At 38.1% G+C, this 27,979-nt stretch overlaps 1 protein-coding gene across 13 annotated transcripts in view; it reads left to right on the top strand.

Annotated features, from left to right (window-relative positions):
* Positions 1-1,473: 1,473 nt before the first annotated feature.
* Positions 1,474-27,979, top strand: part of CPT1C (carnitine palmitoyltransferase 1C) — a 63,238-nt gene continuing 36,732 nt past the window's right edge. For 4 of the 13 annotated variants that reach the window (XR_005559334.1, XR_005559335.1, XM_039364923.1 and 1 more), the window contains exons 1-5: positions 1,477-1,701; positions 5,698-5,867; positions 10,701-10,868; positions 25,927-26,091; positions 27,152-27,291. Coding sequence is in view for 10 of the 13 variants with exons in the window: in XM_039364923.1 (XP_039220857.1) it covers positions 25,951-26,091; positions 27,152-27,291 (281 nt within the window). In the remaining 3 variants the exon portion in view is untranslated. Of the gene's footprint in view, positions 1,702-5,697; positions 5,868-10,700; positions 10,869-12,573; positions 12,698-24,244; positions 24,264-25,926; positions 26,158-27,151; positions 27,292-27,979 lie in introns of those variants that run through there. The other 9 variants (XM_039364929.1, XM_039364931.1, XM_039364930.1 and 6 more) reach the window with 8 other exon arrangements.

Genomic DNA, 27,979 nt, shown 5'->3' with positions numbered 1-27,979 from the left:
CCAGGGGTTGGGGACCCCTGGACTAGAAGACTTTCAAGGTCCCTTCCAAATCTGAAGTTCTATGTTCTATGGGACAAGAAAACAACTTTGAATAATTCAGTGCTTAAAAATCTATGAACATGTCCCAATAAATTTGACAACATATCCTACAATCATTTTTCCCCACTGATCCAGTATCTCTAATTTATACAAATGTGCTTTATGTGAGGATTTTATCAAAAATAAATGAAGCCTATATATGCAAAGTGCTTTAATTTGAATGATTATTCAAAATATAATTTAGCAGTTACAAGGTACAAAATAACACAGTCTGAAAAATGCCTTAGAGTTTGTGCAGACTCATGAAATATGGACAGATTTCCTTGCCAGTTGTTAAACTGGGGAGGTATGACAGACCACAGCAGGTTGGAAAAAGCTGTCCCAGAATTACAGAAAATTAATTTCCCCCCAAATGTAACTACTTTAAGTATAAAGAAGCAAGTAAACTACAGAGAGTAGCTTCAAAGTTTTCCACTAACTCACTCTAACAATGAATTTAAAGCCCCCACATGAAATTATGTCTGTTAAGTCCAGAAAAATATTCTAATAAACAGGGAGAAGCAACTTCATGTTGCCCCCCCCCCCATACACACACACAGCAGCTGGGCAAGCCTGAACAAGCTATTCAAATGCAGGATGTGTCTACAAAGATCAGAATTGTGTAAGCCATGGTATTCTATCATATTCTCTGTGGCATATTATGGGAGTGAAAGTTGGATTTTGAAGAAGCAAGATAGGAAGAGTATTAACATGTTTAAACTTTGATGTTGGGAAGGATTCCTGGGAAAATTTGGACAACCAAAAAAATAAACAAACAGCTCACTGAACCTAGAGGTTTCAGTCAAGTCACAAATGACCAGGGTCAAATTATTCTACTTCAGACACTTTATGTAAAGATCTTGTTTTCTGGAGAAGGATCTAATACAGAGAAAAATGGAAGGAAACAGAAGAGAGTAACTCAGTTACAGCATCGTTGCAAAACTTCAAAATACAGATTAGCGACAGGTCGTTATGAGGAAAATAATTCAATGTGGTTGCTAGGCATCGAAAACGACTTGATGGCACACAAGAAGTCAATTGATCAATTGACCACTTCACGCATACAGAGAGCTGGAAATCCAGGGACTGCTCTAACCGAGAGCAATGCAAAATTAGAAATCACACCTCGTCCCTGAAGAAATCCGGAAATCCAGCTGTCCATTTCCAAGCGTCATCGAATCTGCTGCGGGCCATCTCCAAAGCCCGACGCAGCAGTGTAATTATAGGCGAACCGCGCGGCTGGCCTGTGAGTAATAAAACGGCGCGCGGGATTTCGGGAGAATTATTGGACCGCCGGGATCGGCATGGGAAGCCGGGAGATGTTGCTTAAGGCCGAAGACCGAGCGAGGGGCGACGAGCTGAAGGACGCAGGCTGAAGCGGGGGAAGAGGAACAGTTGGGGTGGGCGTGGGGAGGGAATCAAGGAAAGAGGAGAGACCGGTGCAGAGACTGGCAAATGAAGCGCGGGAAAGAGAGGATGGAGAAGAGGAGGAAGAGGAGGATCAAGGAGAGGGACCCCAGAGGGCGGGCTGGCGGTGACGGAGGCGGTCCCGAGATTTGATCATGGCTGGATCCAGAAGTGAGCCAGGTTGCCCTGAAGTGGAGGTCGCCCCAAATCGGCAAGGTGAGAACTGCCCAGGATGCCTGAGCTCTTCCCGTGAGGGGTCTAGTCGATTGGGCCTAGTGAGTGAATAAGGGATAGAGGATCCGAGAACAAAGCCATGTGCAGGCGTTCTGGGTCCCGGAGAAAAAAGGCTGAGCTAAGAGCCGAGGATGTTGTTTTATCAAGAAGATGCGAATGTATTGTATCTACAATAAGAAGGAGGGGGAGGATGCTGGGTGGTGGGTTGGAGAAATCTCATGAATTAGGGGAGAGTCTGGCTTTCTGGATTCTTTAAAAAGAAGGGAGTCTATTGAGAGCAGGTGGATAATGTGCCTCCTGGCTGCCCTGAGAGCAAGAGGCTTTGTCTTGTGGTCCAAAAATAACATTCTGTTCTGACTATTATCCAGGATTCGCATGGCTATAGCATGCAAATGCTATAGCAGCTTGTCAGTTTAGAGCATAACTATACCGGTAGCTGCTTTTTCAGTTTAGAGACAAATGGTGGGGATGCCAAGTGTGTTGGTGAGCAGAGTAGCTGATCTAGCTCACTGCTTCTTCAAGGCCTAATTACATTAAGTACCGAGTTGTGAGCAGGCCTGGGTCACTGCTGAGGAAGGATGGAAGGGGGAAGAGAGAGACAGGGAAGAGGAGGGGGACTAAGCTATTAGAAGATGTTAATTTTTGGTATTATGTTTCACAGGTTATTGCTTATCTTGTTAGTATATTGCAGGGGGGGAATAGAAGATGAATATAACAGCGTTTCCTATACCACTCTTCCACAATCATATCTCATTCTGTGGTGTTTACTTCAAATAAAGAGAAGAAATCTGTAATATTGGCTATTTTAGATATCTACTCTCAGTAAATCCCTAGAACAACTGATATGACTGGGGGCACATGATGAAGCCACTTGCAGAAATTAAATTGACTTGAGTCTGTTCAATGGATGGCAAATATTAGGAATATTGCAAGATGAGATGATCATCATAAATTTACTTCCTGATTCATTGAAGGATTTTTATACAGGGTAATCCAGACACATCATCTTTTGTAATCACCCTCCCCCATATTATTACTGCTTTGCTTTCATATGTAGTCAGAGCCAGTTTGGTGTAGCAGTGATGTATATAAAAAGCAGGATAAAACAACAACAACAACAACAATATCTTCACACAGAACTGCATGTTGAGAGACAGAGAAGAAAAATAGCCATACAATGTCTTTTAGCAATGGAGTTAAGCACCATCAGTTTGGAAACATAGTTGAGAACCCCATATTTCTCTGAGAAGTCCAAGATGAGAGAGTTAAAAATATAATGCATATGTAATTAACATTTATCAATAAAGCTCGGCCTGCAGGAATGGTTTTTACATCTCTTCTTCTTACCACACATGTTTTTATTATTTGGATTTTGTGAAAATAAAGTTCGGGGTACACTAGGATTGTTGTGGACAATAATACAAAATAGGAATATTATATATGTTTCTTTGAATTTCTGGAAAAAAGATGGAATATAAATCTAATAACTCTTGCAAATAAGAAATAAGAACCATAACAAAGTTACATTGAAATGCAAGTGAGTTTCCCTAAAGTTGTAAAAGAGTACACAATTTATCAGAGAGTGGTGTTTAACTCTTTGTTCATGAACTTTTTATGTAATTCAAATCAAGCAGCTCAATTTATTTTCCACTCATAGGGAGAAATATGAAAAAAATGGCCCAAGAGGATAGTTTAAGCCATCTCTTCTGAAAGAATAAATCTAAAACATGCTTTCTGTTGCCTGTTACATGTTATACATCTTTGTTGCTGCACATCTTTCTCCTAAAAGTCTTAATTCTAGTTCTAACAAATATAGTGCTAACAAAACCCTAATTAAGGATAGGCTTGTGCTTCTTAAATCCTTCTGAACTGATTACAGCAGTACATGACAGACGTAGGGGACTGGAGACTAAAACATATAAAGAACGGTTGCTGGAACTGGGTATGTCTAGTTTAATGAAGAGAAGGACGAGGGATGACATGATAGCAGTGTTCCAATATCTCAGAGGTTGCCACAAAGAAGAGGGAGTCAAGCTACTCTCCAAAGCAACTGAAGGCAGGACAAGAAGTAATGGATGGAAACTAATAAAAGAGAGAAGCAACTTAGAACTAAAGAGAAACTTCCTGACAGTGGAACAACCTGCCTCCAGAAGCTGTGAATGCTCCAACACTGGAAGTTTTTAAGAAGAGACTGGACAGCCATTTGTCTGAAATGGTATAGGGTTTCCTGCCTGAGTAGAAGGTTGGACTAGAAGACCTCCAAGGTCCCTTCAACTCTATTATTGTTGTTGTTGTTATTATTATTATTATGGATCATCGCACAGTCAGCCAGATGTTCAGACTGGATTTGGCATTTTGTCTACCTATTGAGTCCTTACCAAGGACCTGGATAGGCAGATGTAGATGTTTTATTGTATTACAGATATTGTCGCAGGATGGAAGCAGTTCCTAGTAAGACCGCCTTTTGCAATTGACTAATAGTGAATTTGTCAATGCCAATGGTGTTCAAGTGGTACTCCAGTTGTTTTGGGATTGCACACAGGGCACCTATTACTATTGGTACTACCCTTGCTTGCTTTTGCTACGGTCTTTCTATTTCTATTTGTAGGTTTTTGTATTTTGTTATCCAGTTCTTTCTCGTCTATTCTGCTGTCTCCAGGCACTGCCACGTCCACTATCCAGACTTTTTTGTCTTTCTTATCGACAGTTGTTAAGTCCGGGGTATTATGTTGCAGGTGCTTGTCTGTTTGAAGTCTGAAGTCCCAGAGCAGTTTAATTTTATCATTTTCTATGACTTTTTCTATTTTATGATTCCACCAGTTCTTGCTTACAGGCGAATGATATTTCTTGCAGATCTTCCAGTGCACCATTATTGCTACTTTGTCATGCCGCTGCTTGTAGTCAGTCTGGACAATCTTCTTGCAGCAGCTTACCAGGTGGTCCACTGTTTCTTCTGCTTCTTTGCATAGGCGGCACTTACTGTCTGTTGCTGTCTTCTCAATTTTGACTTTATATGCATTTGTCCTTAAGGCTTGGTCGTGCAGCCAGAATTAGTCCTTCAGTTTCTTTCTTCAATTTTCCTGCTCTTAGCTATTGCCAGGTCTTTTTATTATCTGCTTTCCCAGCTATTTTTTTAATGTACTGGCCATGTGGTGCTTTGTCTTCCCATGCCTCTATTCTGTTCTTCATTCTTGTAGGCCAGTTTGGTCTCTCCAGTAGTCATTAAGCCTTCCTGATATATTAATTTCAGTGCATTTTCATCACTGTCCTTCAGATATTCTTCCAAAGCCATTTTTTTTTCTTCAACCATCTGATGTACTTGCAGCATTTCACGCCCTCCTATTTGCCTTGGTAGATAAAGTATGTCTATTATTATTATGGATCATCGCACAGTCAGCCAGATGTTCAGGCTGGATTTGGCATTTTGTCTACCTATCGAGTCCTTACCCAGGACCTGGGATAGGCAGATGTGGATGTTTGATGGTATTACAGATATCGTCGCAGGATGGAAGCAGTTCCTAATAAGGGCGCCTTTTGCAATTGACTAATAGCGAATTTGTCAGTGCCAATGGTGTTCAAGTGGTGCTCCAGTTGTTTTGGGATTGCACCCAAGGAGCCTATGACTATTGGTACTACCCTTGCTTGCTTTTGCCACAGTCTTTCTATTTCTATTTGTAGGTCTTTGTATTTTGTTATCTTCTCCAGTTCTTTCTCTTCTATTCTGCTATCTCCAGGCACTGCCACGTCCACTATCCAGACTTTTTTGTCTTTCTTATCGACAATTGTTAAGTCTGGGGTGTTGTTGTTGTTGTTGTTATTATTATTATTATTATTATTATTATTATTATTATTATTATTATTATAAATTAGAACAGGGCAGTAATTAGAATGGGCAAGAAATCTGCAAAAGATCTGTGGAATTACATTATGGAAATTAGGCACCAAATTAACAAAACTTGACTTTTTTTTCTTTTTTAGCACTTTCTTGCAAGTAGAAGGTCCACTTTTTTAAAAAAAACAACAACAATCAAATGCTAATCCATTGGTTCCAACAGAAATTGGCCAACTGACTTGTTGCCTGAGCATGACATAATGGATTGAAAGAGACCAACTGGCTCAAAGTCACCCAGCCGGCTTTCATATCTAAGGTGGGATTAGAACTCACATTCTCTTGGTTTCTATGCTGGTGCCCAACCACTAGACCAGGGGTAGGCAACCCAAAACACTCAAAGAGCCACTTGGACCCGTTTCCCACCAAAAACAAAACACCAGGAGCCGCAAAACCCTTTTGATATCTAAAATGAAGATAACACTGCCTATATCCTTTTTTACCTTTATTATAGGGGTGTGTGTGTGTGTGTGTGTGTGTGTGTGTGTGTGTGTGTGTGTGTATGGACATTTGTGTGTGTGTATGTATGTATATATATATATATATATATATATATATATATATATATGTAGGTCTTTGGTTGTTCGGGTTTTCTCCCGCGTAAAATTGGAAGTGTCTTAGCGACGTTTCGACAAAGTCTCATTCGTCATCTTCAGGCTGGTGCTTTCAGCTTCGTACTTTGAGCAGCAATGTGTGGTCTTAGCTGTTTCTTCCTTTTAACTGCCAGTGGGGGTATGAACTGATTGGGTGGGAGCTTGGCTGTGTTCTGATTGGGTGGAGGTGTGTTCTGAATGGTTAGGGGCTTGGCTGTGCTCTGATTGGCTGGGGGAGTGTTCTGTTTGGTTGTGCTCAGGTTAGTCTGAGTTGCAGAGGGGTTTAAGATTTTGGGCTGCCTTGCTATTTTTTGGCTTCTCGTTCGTGGTTGTCTCCTCTTCATGGAGGGTGTCAGTTTGCTTCATGTATGGATTGGAGGGGTTTAAAGTGGCTAATGATGCAGCTGTGGTCTGGCTTCTGGTTTGTGGTCGTGCCTCGTCATCGGTGTGGCTTTGGGTTTGTTTTTTGCGTGGATGTGTGGTGGTGACTCCTGTGTGGTTTTTGTGAGTGTGGGTCTGGTATCATTTTTTGTGTTAGGGAGTCGTTTGTCAATAAGGGCGGGTTTCCAAATGGCTGGTAGGCGGGAGGTATCATCTCGCTTGTTCATGCTGTGTGGGCGTTTTTCTATCTCGATGGCTTCTCTGATTATTCTGTTATTAAAATGTTCACTTTTGGCAATGGTTCTGGTATTTTTAAAGTCAATTTCATGTCCTGTGGCTTTAAGGTGTTGGACCAGGGAAGATGTTGGTTCCTCTTTTTTGACTGAGTTCTTATGTTCTTCAATGCGTGCACTTATTCTTCTGTTGGTTTGTCCGATGTATGTGGTGGGACAAGTGGTGCATGGGATTTCGTATACTCCTTGATTTTCTAATTCAATTTTATCTTTGGGGTTTCTAAGGATGGTGGATATTTTTCTGTTTGTGCAGAATGCTGTTTTGATGTTGTGTTTATGGAGGATCTTACTGATTCTGTCTGTGGTGCCTTTTATGTATGGGAGGAGGGCTTTGCCGTTTTCTTGTTCTTTGTCTTGGATTTTAGTGGGGGTTTCTTTTTGGATTAGGTTTGTAATCTTATTTCTATGGAATCCATTGGATGTTAGTACATTGGTGAGAGTGTGTAGTTCGGGTTTTAGGTGTTGTTCGTCAGCTAAGCGTTTTGTTCTGGAGATGAGTGTCTTGGCTACAGAGTTGATCTGTGCTGGGTGGTGGTGTGAGAGAGCGTGCAGATAGCGGTTTGTGTGTGTTTTCTTCTGGTAGATGGTGTGTCCTAGGGAGCCATTGGATTTCTTGTAGACTAAGACATCCAGGAAGGGAAGTTGGTTGTTAGCTTCTGTTTCCATGGTGAACTGTATTTTGGGGTGTAGGCTGTTGAGGTGTGTGAGGAAGTTGTCCAGTTTTTCTTTCCCATGTGGCCAGATTATGAAGGTGTCGTCTACGTATCTGAGCCAGAGTTTGGGTTTGTGATCCGATTTTTCTAGAGCTTGGGTTTCAAAGTGTTCCATGTAGAGGTTGGCAATGACAGGTGAGAGGGGTGATCCCATGGGTGCTCCTTCTGTTTGTTTGTATTTTTGTCCATTATAGATGAAGTATGTGTTGGATAGGCAGTGGTTGGTCAGATCTAAGATGTGTTTGGGGGGGTTATATTTGTTTTGAATAGCTGTCAAGGCTTCTTTGATAGGCACTTGGGTGAAGAGGGATATGACATCGAAGCTCACTAGTAGGTCGCTGGGCTGTAAGTTTTGTTTCTTTATGATCTCTATAAACTGGAATGAGTTTTTTACGTGTGAGGTGATGGATTCTGCATAGGGCTGTAGTTGTTTGGCGAGATATTTGGCTAGGTTTTGTAGAGGTGAGCCTATGGAGCTGATTATAGGTCTGAGTGGGGTTCCTTCTTTGTGTATCTTGGGGAGACCATAGAGTTTAGGGCATCTGGATGATTTCTCTCTGGGAATGATTCTTTGCCAAGCCCCTAGCCATTCAGAACACACCTCCACCCAATCAGAACACAGCCAAGCTCCCACCCAATCAGTTCATACCCCCACTGGCAGTTAAAAGGAAGAAACAGCTAAGACCACACATTGCTGCTCAAAGCACGAAGCTGAAAGCACCAGCCTGAAGATGACGATTGAGACTTCGTCGAAACGTTGCCAAGACACTTCCAATTGTACGCGGGAGAAAACCCGAACAACCAAAGACCTACATACAAATACCCGCGAAATATATATGTATACGTATACGTATACATACATACATACATACTATACATACACCCACCCACCCACCCACACACACACACACACACATTAAAAATAAAAGTAAAAATATCTTGGGAATATCCATACTATTAAAACAATGATCACCAAGAGAATGCTTTAAGAGAATAAAATTACATACACAGGTAAAAAAAGGATATATGCAGTGTTATCTTCATTTTAGATGTCAAAAGGGTCTCTCTCTCTCTCTCTCTCTCTCTCTCTCTCTCTCTCTCTCTCTCTCCCTTCCTCTCTATCTGCCCTTGGTCTGCCACTCCTCTCTCTCTCTCTATCTATCTATCTCTCCCTCCCTCCCTCTCTCTCTTTCTCTCTCTCTCTTTCTCCCCCCCCCTCCTATCTGCTGCTCACCTGGCAAGCTTCAAGCTGTTGTCCAACAAGCTCAGGGGTAAGCAACCTCATCTCCAAGAAGCAACGGGTGGAAACTAATCAAGGAGAGAAGCAACCTAGAACTAAGGAGAAACTTCCTGACAGTGAGAACAATTAATCAGTGGAACAGCTTGCCTCCAGAAGCAGTAAATGCTTCAACACTGGAAGTTTTTAAGAAGAGACTGGACAGCCATTTGTCCGAAATGGTGTAGGGTTTCCTGCCCGAGCAGGGGGTTGGACTAGATGACCTCCAAGGTCCCTTCCAACTTTACTACTATTACTATTACTAATTCCTGAGTCAGCCTAGCTGGGCTAGCTAGCTCTCTCCTATCCTTCCTGCTTCCTGCTTCCTGCAGAGACGCAGCAAAGGGAGGAGCTCCGCCCAGTAAGCTTTTCAGCTCCTCGGAGAACACTGTGAGTGCACTCTCTTTTACACATACACACACAAAAAACACAATCACACACAGAGAGAGAGAGAGAGAGAGAGAGAGAGAGAGAGACGCAGGGAAGCGCAATTGCCTCTCTCTGTCTCTGTCTCTCTGCAAAGGCAGAGGAGGCTGGGAGCCACAGGGGAAGGCTCAAAGAGCCGCATGCGGCTCCGGAGCCGCAGGTTGCCGACCTGTGCACTAGACCAAACTCTCTAACATTGACGTTGAACTTCAGGAACAGTGACATCAGGAAACTAAAGAAATGAGGCACTTTAATCTTTCTGATAGATTTAGGGCACCCAAAACAATGAACTTAAGAAATAGTTGAAAAATACTGACCTCTAAATATAAAAAGAACAGAAAAAATGACCTCATTTTTGCAATATCATTGACTCAAACACTGAAAATATTATTGTATTAAAAATAATGCAGATGCTGTCTTGTCCCAAAATTTCTTATTATAGAGATTTCTAACAAGTCTAAATATTACAAGTCAAGAATTTTAATTAATGGGTGATTATAGAGAATGTTTTAATAACCGTGAGCAAGGGTCTAAAAGCAGTGAATATTCCAGATTGATCATCTAACATAAAAAGAACACTGAATATTTGAAATAAAGGAATATAAATAGACTAAGGCAGTTGTTCTCAACCTTTTTAATGCCCCAACCGGTCGTAAGTTGAGGACTACCCAACCAGTCGTAAGTCGAGGACTACCCAACCAGTCGTAAGTCGAGGACTTTCCCTGCCCGGGAGCGCCGCACATGCGTGGTGCCTCCCCCTGTGCTGGCCGAGGCGTAACTGGCAAGTGGCCCAGCCCAAGGGAGGTAAGGCACCTACCGGGCCCCACGCGCACCAGCAACCCTCCCTGCGCCCGCCGGCTTCCCACCTCCCACCCCTGGCCCTCTTTTACTTACATTTTTAGTAGTTGCTCAGCAGGGAGGGGTGGAAACTTCCAGACAGTTCGCCTTCACTGCAGACAACTTGCAGCACCGTTTGAAGAATGGGACTTTTGGCGGGCTCAGCAGGGCAGAGACAGCCTGGACAATTCCTATTGTCTTTTGAAAGCCAATAGAATTACACTCTATTCAAGAAAGTCTAATCTATTGGCTTTCAAAAGCCAATAGAATAAAAAGGAGTAGAACAGCTAAGGAAAAGGGGGAAAAAAATGCCGGATTGCATTGTTTGGCGACCCCCGTGAAATGATCATTCGACCCCAAATGGGGTCGCGATCCACAGGTTGAGAACCGCTTGTCTAAGGCAATGTTAAAGTATTACTATATATTTTGGAATTGATGGGGAATAGTTAGGTATGCAGCATTCCTATATTTTGAAGTGCAGATTGTTGCCTTCATCTAGTCCAGCTTTTATCCTGTATGTTCAATGGGTTTCATATCTGTTCTTCCTTCCTTCTCTTTTCTTTCCACATGTAGGGCGTGTGTGTGTTGAGTAGGTGTACTAGCCAATGCATCAGCCATATCACAAGGAACAAGTCCAACTTGTTTTAAGGGGAAGATATTTGACGGAAAAGTCTGCAAGCTCATTTCCTGGAGGAGACTGGGTTTTTCATCTGCGCTGAAGAGATCCAATCTTCCATAGAGGTAGGAATAAGACATTAAACCAAAAGAAACAGAAGGGATAAAATAGAAATGATATTGCTGAAGAAGGACATTGAAGATGCTGATGGTAATGTCTCTTAAATTAAATGAATGGGAGACAGGTAGCTACAGGAGGAGAAATAAAGGTGGTTTTGACTTCTTGGATGCAGAATGGAATCTAAAAGAGCTGATAGTTTGATTCCGCAAGTTCAGCTCTTCCCTGCCATTGTCCTATTTCCTTTCTAATTTGATCTAGATTTTCTTAGAAATGTGCTCAATCTTCTAGCTAATAAAAATACAATCTTTGACTGGGAGTACACTTCCTGATTTAAAGTAGAAATTGTCAGGGAGGTTTTTAAGTTTGCAGTAGTTGTTTATTCATTCCACACTAAACAAAGAAATAATAACAATGTGCTGTATCCCTCTGGGAGAAAAAGAGTAGATCATCTCCATAGTCTTTTGCCCTGATCTAAAGGTGCATAGCTGAGGTCCTAGTGCTACATACAGTGCCTGAAAGTGTTACAAGTGGCTCCCAGAAACTTTCAGAATGATTATGATACTGTAATGTTTAAATGATAGAAGAATAATTATATTATTAATTAAATGTAGATGTAAAGGAAATGAAATTAGATTTAGCTTTTGTCCTGACCTTGCTTGTCATTTGAGTGATAATGTCTCCAATAGGACTGTAAGGTCCTGTGTGCTTCTTTCTTAGAAAAAGGTGTATATTTTTGCTCTATTCTGCTCTATTCTATAGTTTCTTTTTTAGAAAAATGACATTTTTACTTTTAGTACACTTCATTTATTGTACATAGGGCAGAGGTTAGATTTAGTTTATGGACAAGGATTAAAGAATACAGTTCTAAATTTGATCTTGAGTGCTGGTGTGAGTTTCGTTCCTACTATATGAAGGGCATTATACTTACATATTTTTTTACACTTCAAGGAGTTCCTAGAAATAGTCTATTCTTTTGTTTAGGATTTGTAGGGGAGAGGAGCTACAGATATTTTCTGTTCTATAGTCAAGCACTGAATATGATCATAGGATTATTATTATTATTATTATTTTGGTATTTAATTTCCCTAGTACTGTAAGTCAATGTTCTTTTAGGACAAAACATGAATCATTTTGGGTTACAGATAATGTTTCTAATGACTACAGAGAGGAACTATGTTTTTTGTCTCCATCTTTTCTCCATTCTTTTTAGTTCTGTTTCCCTTCTCTTGCAATTTTTTAAAATAGTAGTAGGATAGTGCAAACCAAACTGACAAATTTGTTGTTGCAAGTTACCTTGACAATTTAGAGCTACACTAATGTAATGAAAAATAAATGATACATACTTTGGAAGAATATTGGATGAATCTCAAAGGTAGAATTTGTGAGGCCCGTTAAAGACAGATTCCCCGATTAGATTAGATACTGTTAGAGAATATGGGTGAAGCACTTTGAATACTTAAAAGCACAATACAAAGTGTAAATGGTTTAGTTAATTCACTAGAGCTGTAGAAAGAAATGTTTTTGTTTGGCATATCTTGTGTGAGTAGGTGCGGCTATGAGCTATAATGCTATTACCTTCTGTCTCTATTAAATGTTTTCTTGGTGTTGTTATTCTGTTTCAAAACACACCCTCCTCTCTTCTTGGAGCTGATGACAGAAGAGGCCCCAAGGCAGTCAAGAGCTAGTAAAATCTTGCACGTGGTTTGACATTTCACCTATATTTAGGCTCTTTTCCTTCTCATTGCTATAAAAGAAGATATACAGTTTCCTGGCTATGGAAGTATGGAGTTGAAGTCCGATACAGTGGCTGAATTTTCACAATATATTTAAGCAGGTCAGTTAAACATGCAGGTGACTGTATTTGTACAACATGGTAAACTTGCTTTTTGTGTTGTTGCAAGTAATCAGACGTGAATCACATCTTAATGATTCAATATATTGTGCAAATGCAGTTATCTACCGTAAATAGATTCATCCTATAACCAAATTAAGTGTATTTACAAAAGAAAATTAATGTATAGATAGTATTGAGCTGGATGTACTTACAGAGTGGTTCAGTATAAAGCGGATTCCTATGTTGGGGGGAGGGATTTTTTGTAGGCTGAGTATCGCACATTTTTAGTTTCTTTTTTGAGGCTGCCACTGAATGTATTCGGGAAAACAATGAAAATCAGCTTAGTTATTTGGAAAGCTTCATAGCCAAATCTGTGGATGTGTGGTGTGTGTGTGCTAAATGTCTAGGTAGCATTATAGCCTTATGTCTTCCTTTATGTGATTCGCATTAAATTACCTTGACTGGGAAAGGCAATGAGATGAGTCAAGTGTTTTTATTTCTGTATTGCTTGGTTGCTTAAATAAAGGAATGCAGAAGAGTGAGAGCTAGTTCAGAACAATTTTATCCAGTTTTATTTTCATTTAGAAGAAATATTGGACAGTGATTGTAAAAGTATATAGGCATTCATATCATACTTCCAGGTACTCTTGGAATCATTAACTATGCAGATGAATCTGGCTGTTGGCACAAAATAGTAGCCAAGTCAAGTAAGACTTTTAAAGTATATATCCTTGAAAGACAAGGTAATTTGCTACAGCAGGAAAGAATTCCTTAATTCTCTAGCCCAGGGTGGGCGACCTTTGGGTAGATGGAGGTTACTCAACATTTGTCGGGGGTTTGCTCCAATAAACAAATCCATTTGAGGCATTTGTTATACATATAGGCAGGAAGTGTTGCTCATTCTTCCACAGGCAAAAATGTGGAACATTTGCAGCAATTATGGCTGAAGGGAAGTTCTGGAAACAACCAAAAAGGAACTAGGGTTTTTTTTTAATGTGACTGTGTACCCATCTTCAGTAAGATTCTTTTACTGAAAGGTCCCTTTTTATAATGTGGTCCTGTAAATTATTCTATGTGTTTCTTCTTGTAAAGCATACATATATACTATTGGTATAAAATGACTGGCCCAAAAGGAGAAAGTAGTGACAGGTGGGAAAATTCTGCTAGACCCAGGAGAAGTAAGTGGGTTGTAATGTATCCTGGGTTGACTAACCCAGACAGCCAGGCATTTTGATTTCTATGATCTATTGTTAAGAAAAGACCTGATTGTGTTTTTCTTTTGTGGGATACCTCCTCTGCTATAAATGATGCCTATTGACATTGCATTTTGAAAACAGAGTAAAGTCTGCTTAAGATATAGAGAAAAACAACTGGAAATCAGAAATAAAAAAGAATCAGGCCTATGTCCATTCTTCTTCCAAAGAACAAAGTAAAAAGGGATTTTTATTTATTTGACTGCTGTATGTCTGACTACTGAAGCTGGTAAATAATGGATCAGTTTTGTTTTCTCCTCTTTACAGATTGTTGTCCAATTTTTTTTTACTGCATAACCCAGACTAGTAAAGTAATATGAACACACACTTAAAGACAAAAACTCAAGTTCAGTTGTCTCCATCATTCCATCACCCCAGTTTAAAAAGAAAATAGAACCACAAATTGCCTGGGGCAATTCAGCACTAGTTATTTGTGGACAGCACCCCAAATAAAATACTATATAAAACTATTTGCTACCTTCTACTGGGGGAACATATATAGTTATACTGATGATGTCAGAATTAAAGAAAGTTCCGCTTGGACATACACTATAGGAAGCAAGACAGCTTTTTTTTTAAAGGGAACTATGGAAAGATTTAGATTGAGTTGACAGAGACGTTGCTTCTAATCACTAAATGTGACCCTGCCCTAAATTTATACATCTTCAAACTGGGTGATTGTGTTTGCATACCAACAGCATGGTTAAAAGTTATGACATTCTTCAGTTAAAAGCATATTTATTTTCCCCCAGATCTGTTCATTGAGAAATTTCTCTAGTTATTAAAAGTTGATTGTGCCTAACAAAGAGTAGTTTCTAATACTTATTTAGATCTGGAATGATGGAATGTTCTTATAGTAAGCTTGTTTCTTACCAAGATACCATAAAACCTCTATATCTATGTGCTGCAGCAAATCCATAGGAGATTCATGGGTTATTTTCTTTTAATTTTTCAAGGAAAAACAGCAATACTCATCATCCATGGACACTGTGTGAATTACTAGTCTAGAGTGCTGTGAAAAAGATTACTGAGACAGTAAGGGTACTGTGACCTGAGATCATTTGGGAATCTTTGCACTATATTAATAAAATAATTGGTTTGTGTGATGAAATATGTTTTAGATCTCTGGACTCCTTATCCTGAGACAAACGTTATTGCTAAGGATAAAATCCTTTAAGATAGAGATGGGCATCATGTGGCATTTCAGTTGCTATTGAACTCAATTTCAGTTTTTCTGAATAATTGTTGTTGTAAATCAGAATGCTACTTTTTTTTTTCACAAGCCACATATTAAAGGAAATAGTTTGGTTTGGACCAGAAAATTTTGCAAAAGAAATAGTGACAGGGGTTCCTCTATAGCCTGCAATTTCAGTTTTGCTGTCATGATGCTAATTAGAATGACAGTTGAAAGTGCTGTTTGTGTGCGTGGAAAATTCTCCTCTACTAGCATTCTTTTCATAAATGCAACAAGTCTGGGGGAAAGGAACAAGTTAGTTTTATTAGTAGTTCTCTAAACGATTTGTAGTAAATCCGCTAAGGTTGTTGACTCCCAATTTTAACAGCAAAAACTGACATTCTCTTCATCCTCTGTTTTAAACTTCATTGAAGTGAAAAATGTCTGCAAAACTTTAACTTTTCCTTACAATGAAGAAAGTTTTTCTTATTTCTTTTATTGAAAACAATTTTAATAGCTTTAAATTCAAAATATACAAATTTTGCCTTAGATTTTTCTTAATGGATTTTGGGGTTCTAGTAGAACCAGATCTGATTTAGTCCGTTCCCCACTTATGGAAGCAAACATTCACTGACACCAAAGGAGGTTTTGAATTATAATCCTGTAAAAAGCTAGCAGTATAAAAACATTAATATATTTATGGAGTCCTTGGTCTCTCTGAGTTCAGCTATTTGCTTGCAAACATTTCATTACCTGACTGGATACCTAGTTGGATAATTAAACTTTTGCAAGCCAATAACCAAGAATATATATATATCCCAGACATAGAATTTCTTTTTTTAACCATAAAAGTGGTTCTTTAGTGACAAGAAAATTAAAAGAGAAAGTACAGAAAAGCACGTGTAGGATTTGGATTGCAGCTTTAATAATTCACATAAGAAAGTCAACTTTGTATGTCAACTTATACTGATTTCAGTGGGAAGTGAATTCAGCTAAGATAGTGGTCTGACTCTTGGATTAATATCCTGAAGTATCCTGCAAGTGAGGAAGAAGATAGATAATTACCATGAAGCAAATGTATTTTCTACACATCTTTTCCACCCTGTTAGACTCCAGACCCTGCAGCAGTTATTTTTAAATCTGCCGGTGCTGCAGGCCAAGTCCAAGGCAACAACATTTGCTTATGCTGGATGGAAAAAAATAAATCCGTTTCTTTCTTTATATATCAATCCAGCTGCATCCGGCTCTTGGCAAGCTGTGCATAGTAGAAGTTAACCAATTGACACCCCCATTCTAAAGTACTGAAAATTTTCATAACCGCTGAGGTGCTGCTGCTTTAGGAGAGAAAGCTATCAATTTGTGCAAGAAAACATTATATTGGATCTAAAGATGAGCTAAGTTATTTTAATCAGCTATCTAATGCTTAAAGCCCATTTCAATGATCTTGTCAAGTAGCTTGTACTGCTATTCTGCGTAGGAAATAGAATAGTAAGTGGAGAAGGATCCTGTGTGGTTCTTGGTTAAGAGGAGATTCGAAAGGTCAGTTTCAGGTTGTCATATTACACCATGGCTGGTTCTTAAATCAAAGAAAGTATTTTTTCCTAAATCAAAATACATATATATGTGGTTTGGACTTAGCAAGTTTCAGAATCCAACCCATTGTGCCTCAGTTAAGAAAATCATGGCTTTGCAGAATGAATAATTTAAATTTGCTTCTTCTTCAACTATCTGGAGCAATTTATGAGAAAAAAAGGAAAGACTGATCTGCCATGGGCTCTTTACCTATAGTATGTGGGAAGAGGGCATGAAGGGACCTTTATCCCTACTTTTTGAAATCCCAAGAATGGGAATACAGTTATAACTTGTGCAATTAAACATTTGAGCATGACAGAGCTGTACAAGGCTCTTTTCATCAGATAACAAATCTAAGGCAGAGAGCATAACTTTTTGCCTACTTGGACTTTAGCCAGGACAGTTTGATCCACACCCTGTTGCTTAAGAAATAAATTATTTATTCATTTATTCATCATAATTATATGACTGCACATTTCACAAACAAACTACTCTGAGAGGCATATCACAAAGGCAAAAACAAGTAATATCATTATTTTTTTAATAAAAAGTTTTATTGGTTTTTTCCATTTTTTCCCCAAAAGCTTAGGACGCAACGTGGTGGTCAGGATGTCAAATCATTCAAAAACAAAATCATATAAATATAGTTCAAATTAATTATCAAAAATTTCCTCTCTGTTTCCTAAATAGAGTATTGCTTATTAAAATTAATACAGTTTTAGGTAAAGTTCAGTCAAACAAAAATCATCAATCACATGCAGTTATAGTAATCTATATCCTGTTTTTAAGCTTTACTAATTACAGTTGTCATACTCCAATTACATTTTAGTAAATATATAGTTGGGATTTCAGGTATCCTTAATAATAGATCATTCATTGAGTAATATCATTATTAAAGCTTTAAATTATAAAAAGCACAAAACCAAAAAATAAAAAATATTGGGCAGAGAGCAGGTGTTAATTACACTGGAGCTATCTGAATGTTTCATCAGTCCCATGGGGTCCCCAGGGTTGATGATAAAAGCAACTTTTGAAGGTCTTCTAGAAAGTTAAAAGAGATGAAGTCAGCTTCACTTTGACGGGAGGAAAAATGTTCCATAAAGCAGGCCCAGCAGAAAAGGCCCATTGCCTGAGACTCAAATGAAACTTCTTAACCAACAGGACCTGCAACATACCCTCAGTGCTGGATCTGGAGAAATTTACAGATGTAATCAGCTGGCTCAGGAATTCTGGGAGTTGAAGTCCACGAGTCATAAAAGAGCCAAGGTTGCCTACCCCTGGTCTAGCTCCATGCCATATAGGGCTTTAAAGCCAAAATCAGCACCTTGGATTACATTCAGAAACAGATTGGTAACCAATGCAGCTCACAGAGAAGAGATGACACTCATTCTTCTAAAACAGTGGTTCTCAACATGTGGGTCAGGACCCCATTTGGGGTCGAATGACCATTTCACGGGGGTCGCCAAACAACGCAGTCTGCCATTTTTTTCTCCTTTTCCTTAGCTGTGCTACTCCCTTTTATTCTATTGGCTTTTGAAAGCCAATAGAATAGACTCTCTTGAATAGAGTCTAATTCTATTGGCTTTCAAAACCCAGTAGGAATTGTCCAGGCTGTCTCTGCCCTGCTGAGCCCGCCAAAAGTCCCATTCTGCAAACAGTGCTGCACCAGTTGAGTAGTCCTCGACTTACGACTGGTTGGGGGTCGTGGCATTAAAAAGGTTGAGAACCACTGTTCTAGAAATACATATAAGTCTCCCTGTTGCTGCATTCTGCACCAGCTGAAGCTTCCAGATACTCTTTATGGGCAGCCCCATGTTGAGTTTATTACAACAGTCCAAGGACATAAATGACAGTGAGTACAACCCTCGATTTAGGAACAATACAAAGTTGAGCAAAGGTTCTCCTAGATACAACTGCTACCTGCTCCTAAAGAAAGAGTTCTCAGTCCAGGAAAAACCCCAGACTATGCAAGGAGTCAGCATCAAAGATGATACAGTCCTAGAACTGGTGGACCCCAAGCCCAAAGCTAGTCAGTTGAAATCTGTTGTTCCCTGTCCAGACCTCCACAGCATCCAGGCACTGAGATAAATATATATAAAATTGGATATCATCAGCATACTATTTTACCCCTTGGGTGACAAATGAACTCGCCCAGTGGCTTCATGTAGATATTGAAAAGGAACAGAAGAAGCAGTGATCCCTGCATAATAGTGACCCAGGGCAGGATCTTCCCTCCCCATCACCAATAATTAGAATTGACTCTGGAGAAAGGAGATGAACCAGCATAGCCCCGTTTTCACACCATACCTGGTCTCTAGATCTTTTTCATCTAGGATTTACTGAAAACTGTTTCACAACCATCTACTTAACCAACTTTCCCAAATAGGGAAAGTTAGATTCTGGACAAAAATTGTCCAATATAATAGGGTTGAGTGATGGCTCCTTGAGGAGGAGGTGAACTAAGGCCCCTTAAGAGCCTAATGTTAAGGTCCCTGCTTACCTTAAAGCAATCCCACATTCTGCCCATCAGTTTCTCTAGGGCAGGGGTAGGCAACCTCAGCTATGCTGACTCAGGAATTCTGGGAGTTGAAGTTCACAAGTCATAAAAGAGCTGAGGTTACCTACCCCTGGCCTAAAGGTTCAGGCACCTTCTTATTCCAAGGCTTCCTATGGATCAGGCTGCACACTAGCAGGAACCCCGGCTCCCTCTGAAATCCATTCAAATCCATCTATCATCAGGATGGACTGACCTAAAGGGTCTGATCTGCAGTAGATGGTGTGAGAGAATCCCAAGCTAATGAGGGCATGATCTGACCAGGACATGGAGCACAGAAAAAGCTCTCCCAATTTCACATAGTCATTGCTTTAAGAGGAAGATCTGACCCTGTGTGTGGCCACTCCCCCATTTTGGGCTCTGGATGACTTGGGATAAGCCCACAGCTCTCATGGTAGCCATGAATTCCTGAGCAGCCCCAAACCCTATTTCCAGAGAAGGCAGATAATGTTAACAGTTGTTTCATATCAGTATTTCTTGTAGATAATGTGATCCTGATTTCTCCAGGTGTTTTCTCCAAGGCTTATTTTATATCATGACTTTCATAATCTTCGTTGCAATCCAACAAATGGGGAGGATTGCAAATCTTGGGAAGATTTAATTTTTCTATCCTAAATTAATGTGCTCCACTGGAACTCAACTGCTACTATGAAATTTATATATCTTTCTTTTGCTCAGATTCTGATAATTTCCTCTCAACCACATTATCACTGGTTCATTCAGTCTACTAAATTAAAATAAAATGGGATTGAGTACTTTGTGTTTTATGGGAATCTGAACATCGTCTTAATGAAACAGAATATATATCATATATTACATAATAATATTAGTTGTTTGGATGTAGCGTGTTATGTGAACCCTACACAGTCCTACTTTATAAGCCAGATTTAGAGTTTAGTGAGTTATGTGACTATAGCAATAACATCATAACTGTTTTTCTTTTCAGGACACAAACTAGAGAAACCTCATGTTTAATAGGGTTTGGTGGTAGAAAGCATCTGGAGATATTGGATTCCAACTCAAGTTCAGAACAGAGTAAAATAGAAAAAGAATAGGTAGGAATTGGAAACCAAGGTTCCTGATGCTCGGTTCAATATACTAAATCATTTACATCTGAATAGTTTTTTCACATGGAATTTTAATTCCTTCTTACTACTGTTATATTAGCATTGAAATGAAAGTCCTTCCAGAATGATTGAAATGATTTGCTTTATTCACTACAAGAATTTTTGCTAGCTTGCCATTATTTTTAAGCAGAGAATAAATTATCTTATATATTCGGCTACCATACTTGTGCTCTAAGAAATCTGGATAATCACTAAATAACAACCAAGAATGAGAGTGTTCTGTATTTTTTTAATGACATGTAGTGGGTTTATAAGAAATCCAAAGCTGGAAATTGATAAAGCAAAGAATTAAATGACCTCCAAAAAATAGCACTACAAGCAGATACAGTGGCTTGTGCCTTGTTAAAGGTAAAATATGTAGTTGTTTGACTCCAAGCTGTGAAGTAAGAAGTCCAGTTGAAATTTCAGTGCATATTCTTTGATCATCAAATACTTTTCACAATTAAGAAGTCCTTGATTTAAATCTCAGTTCTTTTTTTTAAAAAAAAAAGTTTTATTATTATTTTTAAAACAGAACTCAATAATAATTATTCAACAAAAACACGTTGTCTGAGTATCTTATTAACTAATATAAATTAAATTCCTAATCCCTAAATCTTTTCTCTAACCATTGATAAAATAGGTCCCAAGTTTGAAAATATTCTGTTTCTTCTTTTTCTTTCAACCTTAAAGTAAATCTGTCCATTTCCGCACAGTCTAATATTTGTTTGATTATTTCTTCTTCTGATGTTATTTCTTTGTTCTTCCAGTATTGTGCAAATATAATTCTTGCCGCTGTTATCACATGTAGAATCAAATATGTACTTTGCTTATCAAGTTTTTCTAGCATTATACCTAGTAAAAAAAAATTCAGGTTTATAATCTATGTGTTTCTCTAACATTTTTTCTAACCAAGCATATATTATTGTCCAATATCTCCTTGCTTTAACATATGTCCACCACATATGATAATAATACCTGGTTTGTGTTTACATTTCCAACATTTCTCTGACATGTTTTTAAACATTTTTGCTAATCTTGTTGGTGACAAATGCCATCTATAAAACATTTTATATAAGTTTTCTTTGTATGAAGCTGACATTGTCAATTTATAGTTTTTTCCCCACAAATTTTGCCACTTTTCTAAGTCTATATTATATCCAAAATTATTTGCCCATACTATCATTGTCTCTTTTACTTGTTCATCTTCCATTTTGAAATTTATAAGAAATTGTACTTTTTTAAATTAACTTTTCATCAGAAGTTAATAATGTCTGATCAAACATAGTCTGTTCATTGTAAAATCCATACTGTTTAATATCTTTATCACATCTGACTTGCACCATGTTAAATCAATGCCCTGATTTTCCATCTCTTGCCTGGATTTTAAGTTCCCTTCAGAATTTAGAATATCTTTGTATGTCCAAAATTTATTGGGATTGACTAGATTTGGATGTACAAATGCTTTCATTGTTGAAAGCCATCCTGGAATTTTCAAATAAATTTTACATTTTATTTTTTTCCCAAGTTAATAATAATGCGTTTCTAATGTAGTGGTTTTGGTAATATTTATGTATTTTATTTTTTCCATACCATAGAAAAGCATGCCAACCAATTTGCAGGTCATGTTCCTCCAGATATAACAATTTTTTATTTCTAAGAATAATCCATTCTTTTATCCATGTTAACACTGATGCTTGATAATATAAAACCCAATCTGGCAAGCCAAACCCTCCATTTCTTGTAACATTTTTCATTTAATTCTAGCTTTCGTTCCTTGTCAGATACATTTTTGAATTAGAGAGTTTAAATTTTCAAATAATTTTTTCCTATAGTTTTATAGGTATCGTTTTTACTTTAGCAATTCTTTATAATGTCAACAGTTGAGGATTCTTCAATTTTTCCAAATCAAGCTTTATTTGGTTTAACAATTTAATATAATTATCTTCTTTTATTGTTTAACATCTTGCTGTCAAATATATTCCCAAATATTTGACTTTTTTCACTATTTGCAATTCTATTTTTTCTGATAGTTGCTTTTTTGTTTTTTCTGTAAAATTTTTAACTATCACTTTAGTTTTTTCTCTATTTGTCTTTAATCCTGCTATCTCTCCAAATTGTTCTATTGGACATCCTTGTCCTGTGCCTTTTCATATATTAAAATTCTCTGTATAATCCCCATTTACAATTACTTTTGCTGTTTGTTTCTGATATATTGTCTGAATTGTATTATAAAGTTTTGACCATTATTTTTAATTATTGAATCATAAATTGCCAAGAAACATTATCGAATGCCTTTTGGGCATCTAAAAATACTAGTGCCAGTTGTTTCCTTGGATGAAGTTCATAATATTCCAATATACCTAGTATTACCCTCAAATTATTTTTTATTTGTCTCTTTGGCAAAAATCCATTTTGATCTGGGTGTATAAATTCATTCAAAAATCTTTTCAACCTCTCAGCTTTTATTGAAGTGAAGATTTTATAGTCCACATTCAGTAGTGATATCGGTCTATAGTTTTTGATCTGGGTCAGAACTGAGTCCTCTTTTGGTATCAAAGTAACATTTGCTTCTGTCCATGTATTTGGGAGTTTTTCCTCCAATAAAAGTTTGTTACATACATTTTTCAATGGTGAACTTAATATATCTTGTAAACATTTATAAAACTCTGCTGGGAGTCCATCTGGTTCTGGTGTTTTTTCATTGTTTTATCTTTTTATTGCCTCTGACAATTCCATCATTGTTATTTTTTCATTTAGCATAGTCCTAAGGTTTTCTGGAATTTTTGGTAAATTTTTTCCCCCATATATTGAGTCATTTTTTCCCATGGAGTTTGTTTCTTGTTGTACAGTTTCTCATCTCAGTTTTTGATAAACATGTTAGTGGTTTTAGGCAACCCACTATTTCTCAGTTATCCTTTACTTATCTTGTCTGCAGTATGGGAATAACAATTCTTGCCTATCATACAAAATGACATTCATTATCTAGGGAATCTGAAAGCAGCCACAAAAACTAGCAGCAAAAATGGTGCAATTCTCTGAATCACCAGGAGTAGTTGGGGTGTGAATATCTTTAATTAAATGGGAAAATTCTTCAGGATTTGCCTCATAATTCTTTATCTGAGGCAAGGCACCTTTGCAGATGAAATCCCTCCAGCACATCCCAGTAGCTTTTACTCAGAATCCAAGGATGTTTAAGGTTTCTTTTTATGCCATCTCAGGAATGTCACCAAGCAAAATGGTGGAAAACAATGGAGAAAGGGGATGGAAAATTGGGAAATGTTTTGTCCATTTCACTTAACTTTAAACTGAAAGCAAAAATTAAATCTAAATTAATATTTTGCCTATTATAATAGAAAAAAACATCTAATAAACAGCAGAGCATTAAGCTTCTGTGATGGGTGTCATAACCTTTCCCTTGAACTACTGTCCCTTAACAATACTGTTCAGTTAACAACGCTATAATCAGTTCTCATTCTAGTCTATATCCAGAGCTACAGTATGTGGCAACTGTGTGATTGAATGATGGCTGAATGGGGCTCCAAGATGCTGACAGCATTCCACAGTATTTGCTTGATACACTGAATGAAATCTCCTGTCATTTTTAATCTGCAGCTTATTGAAAGAGTGGGCTGGCTAGGGAGGATGGCCGTTGTAGTCCAAGTTATATTATGGACATGAGATTGATATTGGTTGGGAGTTTCTCCTAAATTTTCACTTGTCATGAATTGTGTCAAATAAGTAACCTATTTGATCCTTTCCATCCCTTCATTCAAACTTTCCAGGCATTATATTGTGACCTCATATTGGCATAGTGCTGACATCATGGGCACTCTCAGCTGTATTAGGTAAACAAAATGACACTCCTTTCAGGGGGTAGGGAAACAGATTACATACAGCTGGTGAAGTAAGCTGGGTGGCACCTATCTTATAACTTCAATTTATCTCCAGAGAATTTCTGACAATAGTACCAATAGTAGCTTTGAGAACTGACGTTCCTAGATTTACTTTGTAGAAGTTAATGAGGTTGAATGGCAGGTGGTCACCAAGATTTTATATTTTATTTATTGACTCCGTTTCTGTACTGTCTAGTTGTAGAACTGGGCTTAGTTTGAACTGAATGGTATCTTTTCATTAACAGAATTACTGAAGCTGCAGGCAAGGAGCAAGTTAAAATTATTCAAACTAATTGTATCTTTGAATTATTATACCAAGTGTTTTTACCCCTCTTTTTTCTTGCTGTTCCCTTTTTAATTGGTTGGCACAGAAAAATGTTGCCATAGCAGCCAAACTTGCATCTGGCAGGATGTAAGTGAGAAATACTGTGCAGAAGACGCGAGGTTCTCTTTGGAATTTTTACTCTTTCAATGAAAACTAGCATCTGTTGGAAAAATCCAGATATTTAGGGATTACTTCTTATGCTATACATAGTAGATCCATTTTGTAGGTATGGATTTTTTTCCTGAAAGTTTTTGAGATAGCGAAGATTAATATTATTTTATTTTTCATATTTAAATACTTCCATAAACAGTTTATTTAAGGAGGTGCTGAGAGTATCATGGGTATAGGCCCGCTCCAAAGGACCTCTGAATTATGCACCTACTATAATGGCTGAGGTGTCTTATTATGTCATTGCTTGCAAACTCAGGGCATCTTGTCTGGACACTATCTATTTTCTACTGATTACCCATGGGGAGAGGGGTGTCCAGTCCTTACACTGCTATGAATAAACATATAAGATAACCATAGAGTTTGATTAGTTGATGCCTGGGGAAAAAGTAGGAAGGAGATTAGGAGACAAACATTTTGGGAACCAAGTAAGCAGAACTATTGTTCTTGTTTATTAGTGAATTCATTTTGGTAGAAAGAGGGTCTTTGTGTGTGCATGAGCTTTTTCCTTGCATATTGTTTAACTGAAGGTCTAGCGGCTGTTTTATTAGATAAAATGGAAACAACCCTCTGTTTTTATTTATCTCCTTTCTTTCCCAGCTTTTAAATGTTCTTTTTCAGTGATTTTTCTTTTCTTCTCATTCATCCATTGTAATTTATAATCTGTTGAAAATCAGTTTTAACTGCTAGTTTCATTTTTGTTGGAAGGTACTGCATGCCTTCCTTGTATTGCATTATTCTTATTGTTATAGGCCAGGCATGTCAAACTCGCGACGACGGTTTTGCCATTGCTGGCAATGGGGTGGGTGCGGCTTCCACATGATGCATCCGCCTATACACCCCTGTATAGGCTAATGGTGAAAGCTGAGTTATAAATTGTGCAAATTAATATACCTTTGGAAACAAATTTGGGGGAATGTTAGGTGTGGGTTTATATCAGCCTTGTTCAGAATTGCTTGATTTGATCTGAAAAAAATCTTGTTGACCACTAGATGTCAATGAAGAGATACAGAAAATAATCTTTGCCACCATCTAGTGGTTCCCTAAAATTTTTGTAGATCTGATAACTTATCAGTGACTGAGCAATGGCTGATGTTGCATTTTAATCACACTTGGAAGGTATCAGATAGTGAGGGCTAATTATGTCATCTGTTTTCTCTCTTTTTCTTTTATCTGCTTAGCCAACAAATTAGTATCCTCCCACAATGGCAGAAGCTCACCAGGCTGTGGCATTTCAATTTACTGTCTCTCCAGAGGGTATAGACCTTCAGCTGAGCCATGCAGCTATCAAGGAGATTTACCTTTCAGGCCTGCGTTCCTGGAAGAAGAAATTCAACCAAATACGGGTAATGCAGGGGCAGTCGTAATCTATTAAAAATACAACATCTGCCACTAAGCAAGGCAGTCATTAAGTGAGTTGCGTTAAATTTTATGATCTTTTTTGCTGTGGTTGTTAAGTGAATCAAGCAGTCATTAAGGAATCCAACATTCCCCATTGACTTTTCTTGTTGGAAGCCAGACAGGAAGGTCACAAATTCTGATCATGTAATCCCAGGATACTGCAACCAGTGCTTTTTTTCTAAAAAAAAAAAAAAAAGTGCCGGAACTCACACATGTCATACAACCCGCCTTGCCTACCCTACAAAGTTCCATCCAAAAAAGGTGCCAGAACTCCGTTCTGGGCGTTCTATGACAAAAAAAGCCCTGACTGTAACCATTGTAAATACATGCCAGTTGTCCAGGGCCCAAATTTTGATCACATGAATTTTGGAAAGGTTGTAACTTCCAGTGATTACGAATAATTGTAAGTTGAGGACTACTTGTATTCCATTTGCTTCAGTTGACATAGCAAAGCTATCAATGCATGATGTGACAAGGAGCTTCATTTTTCAATTGGCTTGTTCAGAGCCTGATTGCTGATTAGGGCTGAGAGGAAGTGATGGGCCTCACTGAAAGAAAGCAGTTGGCTTTCTTGGCTAAGGTAAAACTAGAACCTGGGTTTCTTACCACCACAACTACTACACAGACTGGCTCTCAACAAAGATCATTAATATTTAAGTAAAGAATTTTTACTTGAAGAAAAAAAATGTAAGTGCCAGTTGATTGGTTTTTAATGCTGGGATTATTTAAATTTGTTGAAATATAATGAAATAATGTATCACAGTTAATTTATAGAAGTTCTTGCTGCTTCTGCAAGAAAATAAAGACAGTTTCACCTAGAGGGAAGGAAGTCAGAGAATAATTTACTAATGTAGGCAAAAGTTCAACCTGTGAGTCATAGTTCCAAGAAAAGGATTTTATTCCTTCAGAAACAGGTTAGAGTGCCAATGTAGCAGAAAATTAAAACTCTCAAGTTCTTTGTTTTTCTACCTCTCACCTCCATTTCCTTGTATTGTCTCCAAACAGAATGGTTTTGTGACAGGTGTGTATCCCGCCAGCCCCTCCAGTTGGTTATTTATGGTTACAGCCATCCTAGTAACCCAGTTCTCTCGTCTTGACCCTTCCATGGGCATGATTGACAAAATAAAGGAACATCTGCCGGTCAGGTAATTAGGGGAAAAAAGGAGACAAGTCTTCATGATGAGCTAGTAGCTTTTAATTTTATCAGAATGGAAGAAGCTAAGACTCGGTCAGACCTAATGGTTGAGTTCAGATAGCACCCTTAACCCAGCCAGGTACTAACTGTCATAGTGTCTTAATTTTGATTCTAATAGCACACAGTTTCTATAACTGGGTAAAGAATTAGCATTGTGAGGAATACAGAAATCCAACATTTCCTGATTCCTGTCTGCATTAATCCTTTATTATCCTCCATTATTAGGATAATATTGTGTTTCATTACCCCAGGGATCTTTTCCCTGTTGCCAAGACAATATTGTCTGTTAGGTAAGCAAAAGAAAAAAAAGTCACTCTCAGCCTACCAAAATGTCCATCCTGACATAGAAAGCTCTTATATTGAATGAGACCAAAATAGCCTAGTATTTTCTGTACAGTGCCATGCTTATTAAATTAAAACTTTTCTGATATTGTACATTTAATTTAAATGTAAACCATTTTACATAATCCACAGATGGATTACAACATACTAAAGTTACAAAAAAGAAGTTAAAATTAATAATTATACAAAGGCAGCCATTTGATTTTTAACTACCTTGGTTAAATGTATTGTGTGAACACAACCACTGACCATTGGCATTTCTCCATAGTTTGGGCAGAGGTATTTCAGAAAACTGA

This window comes from Crotalus tigris, unplaced genomic scaffold (genome assembly GCF_016545835.1).
Source record: "Crotalus tigris isolate CLP2741 ecotype Arizona unplaced genomic scaffold, ASM1654583v1 scf7180000019935.411523, whole genome shotgun sequence".
NCBI lineage: Eukaryota > Metazoa > Chordata > Lepidosauria > Squamata > Viperidae > Crotalus > Crotalus tigris.
Note: the sequence above shows the minus strand (reverse complement) of the source record. Positions and strands in the feature narration are given on the sequence as shown.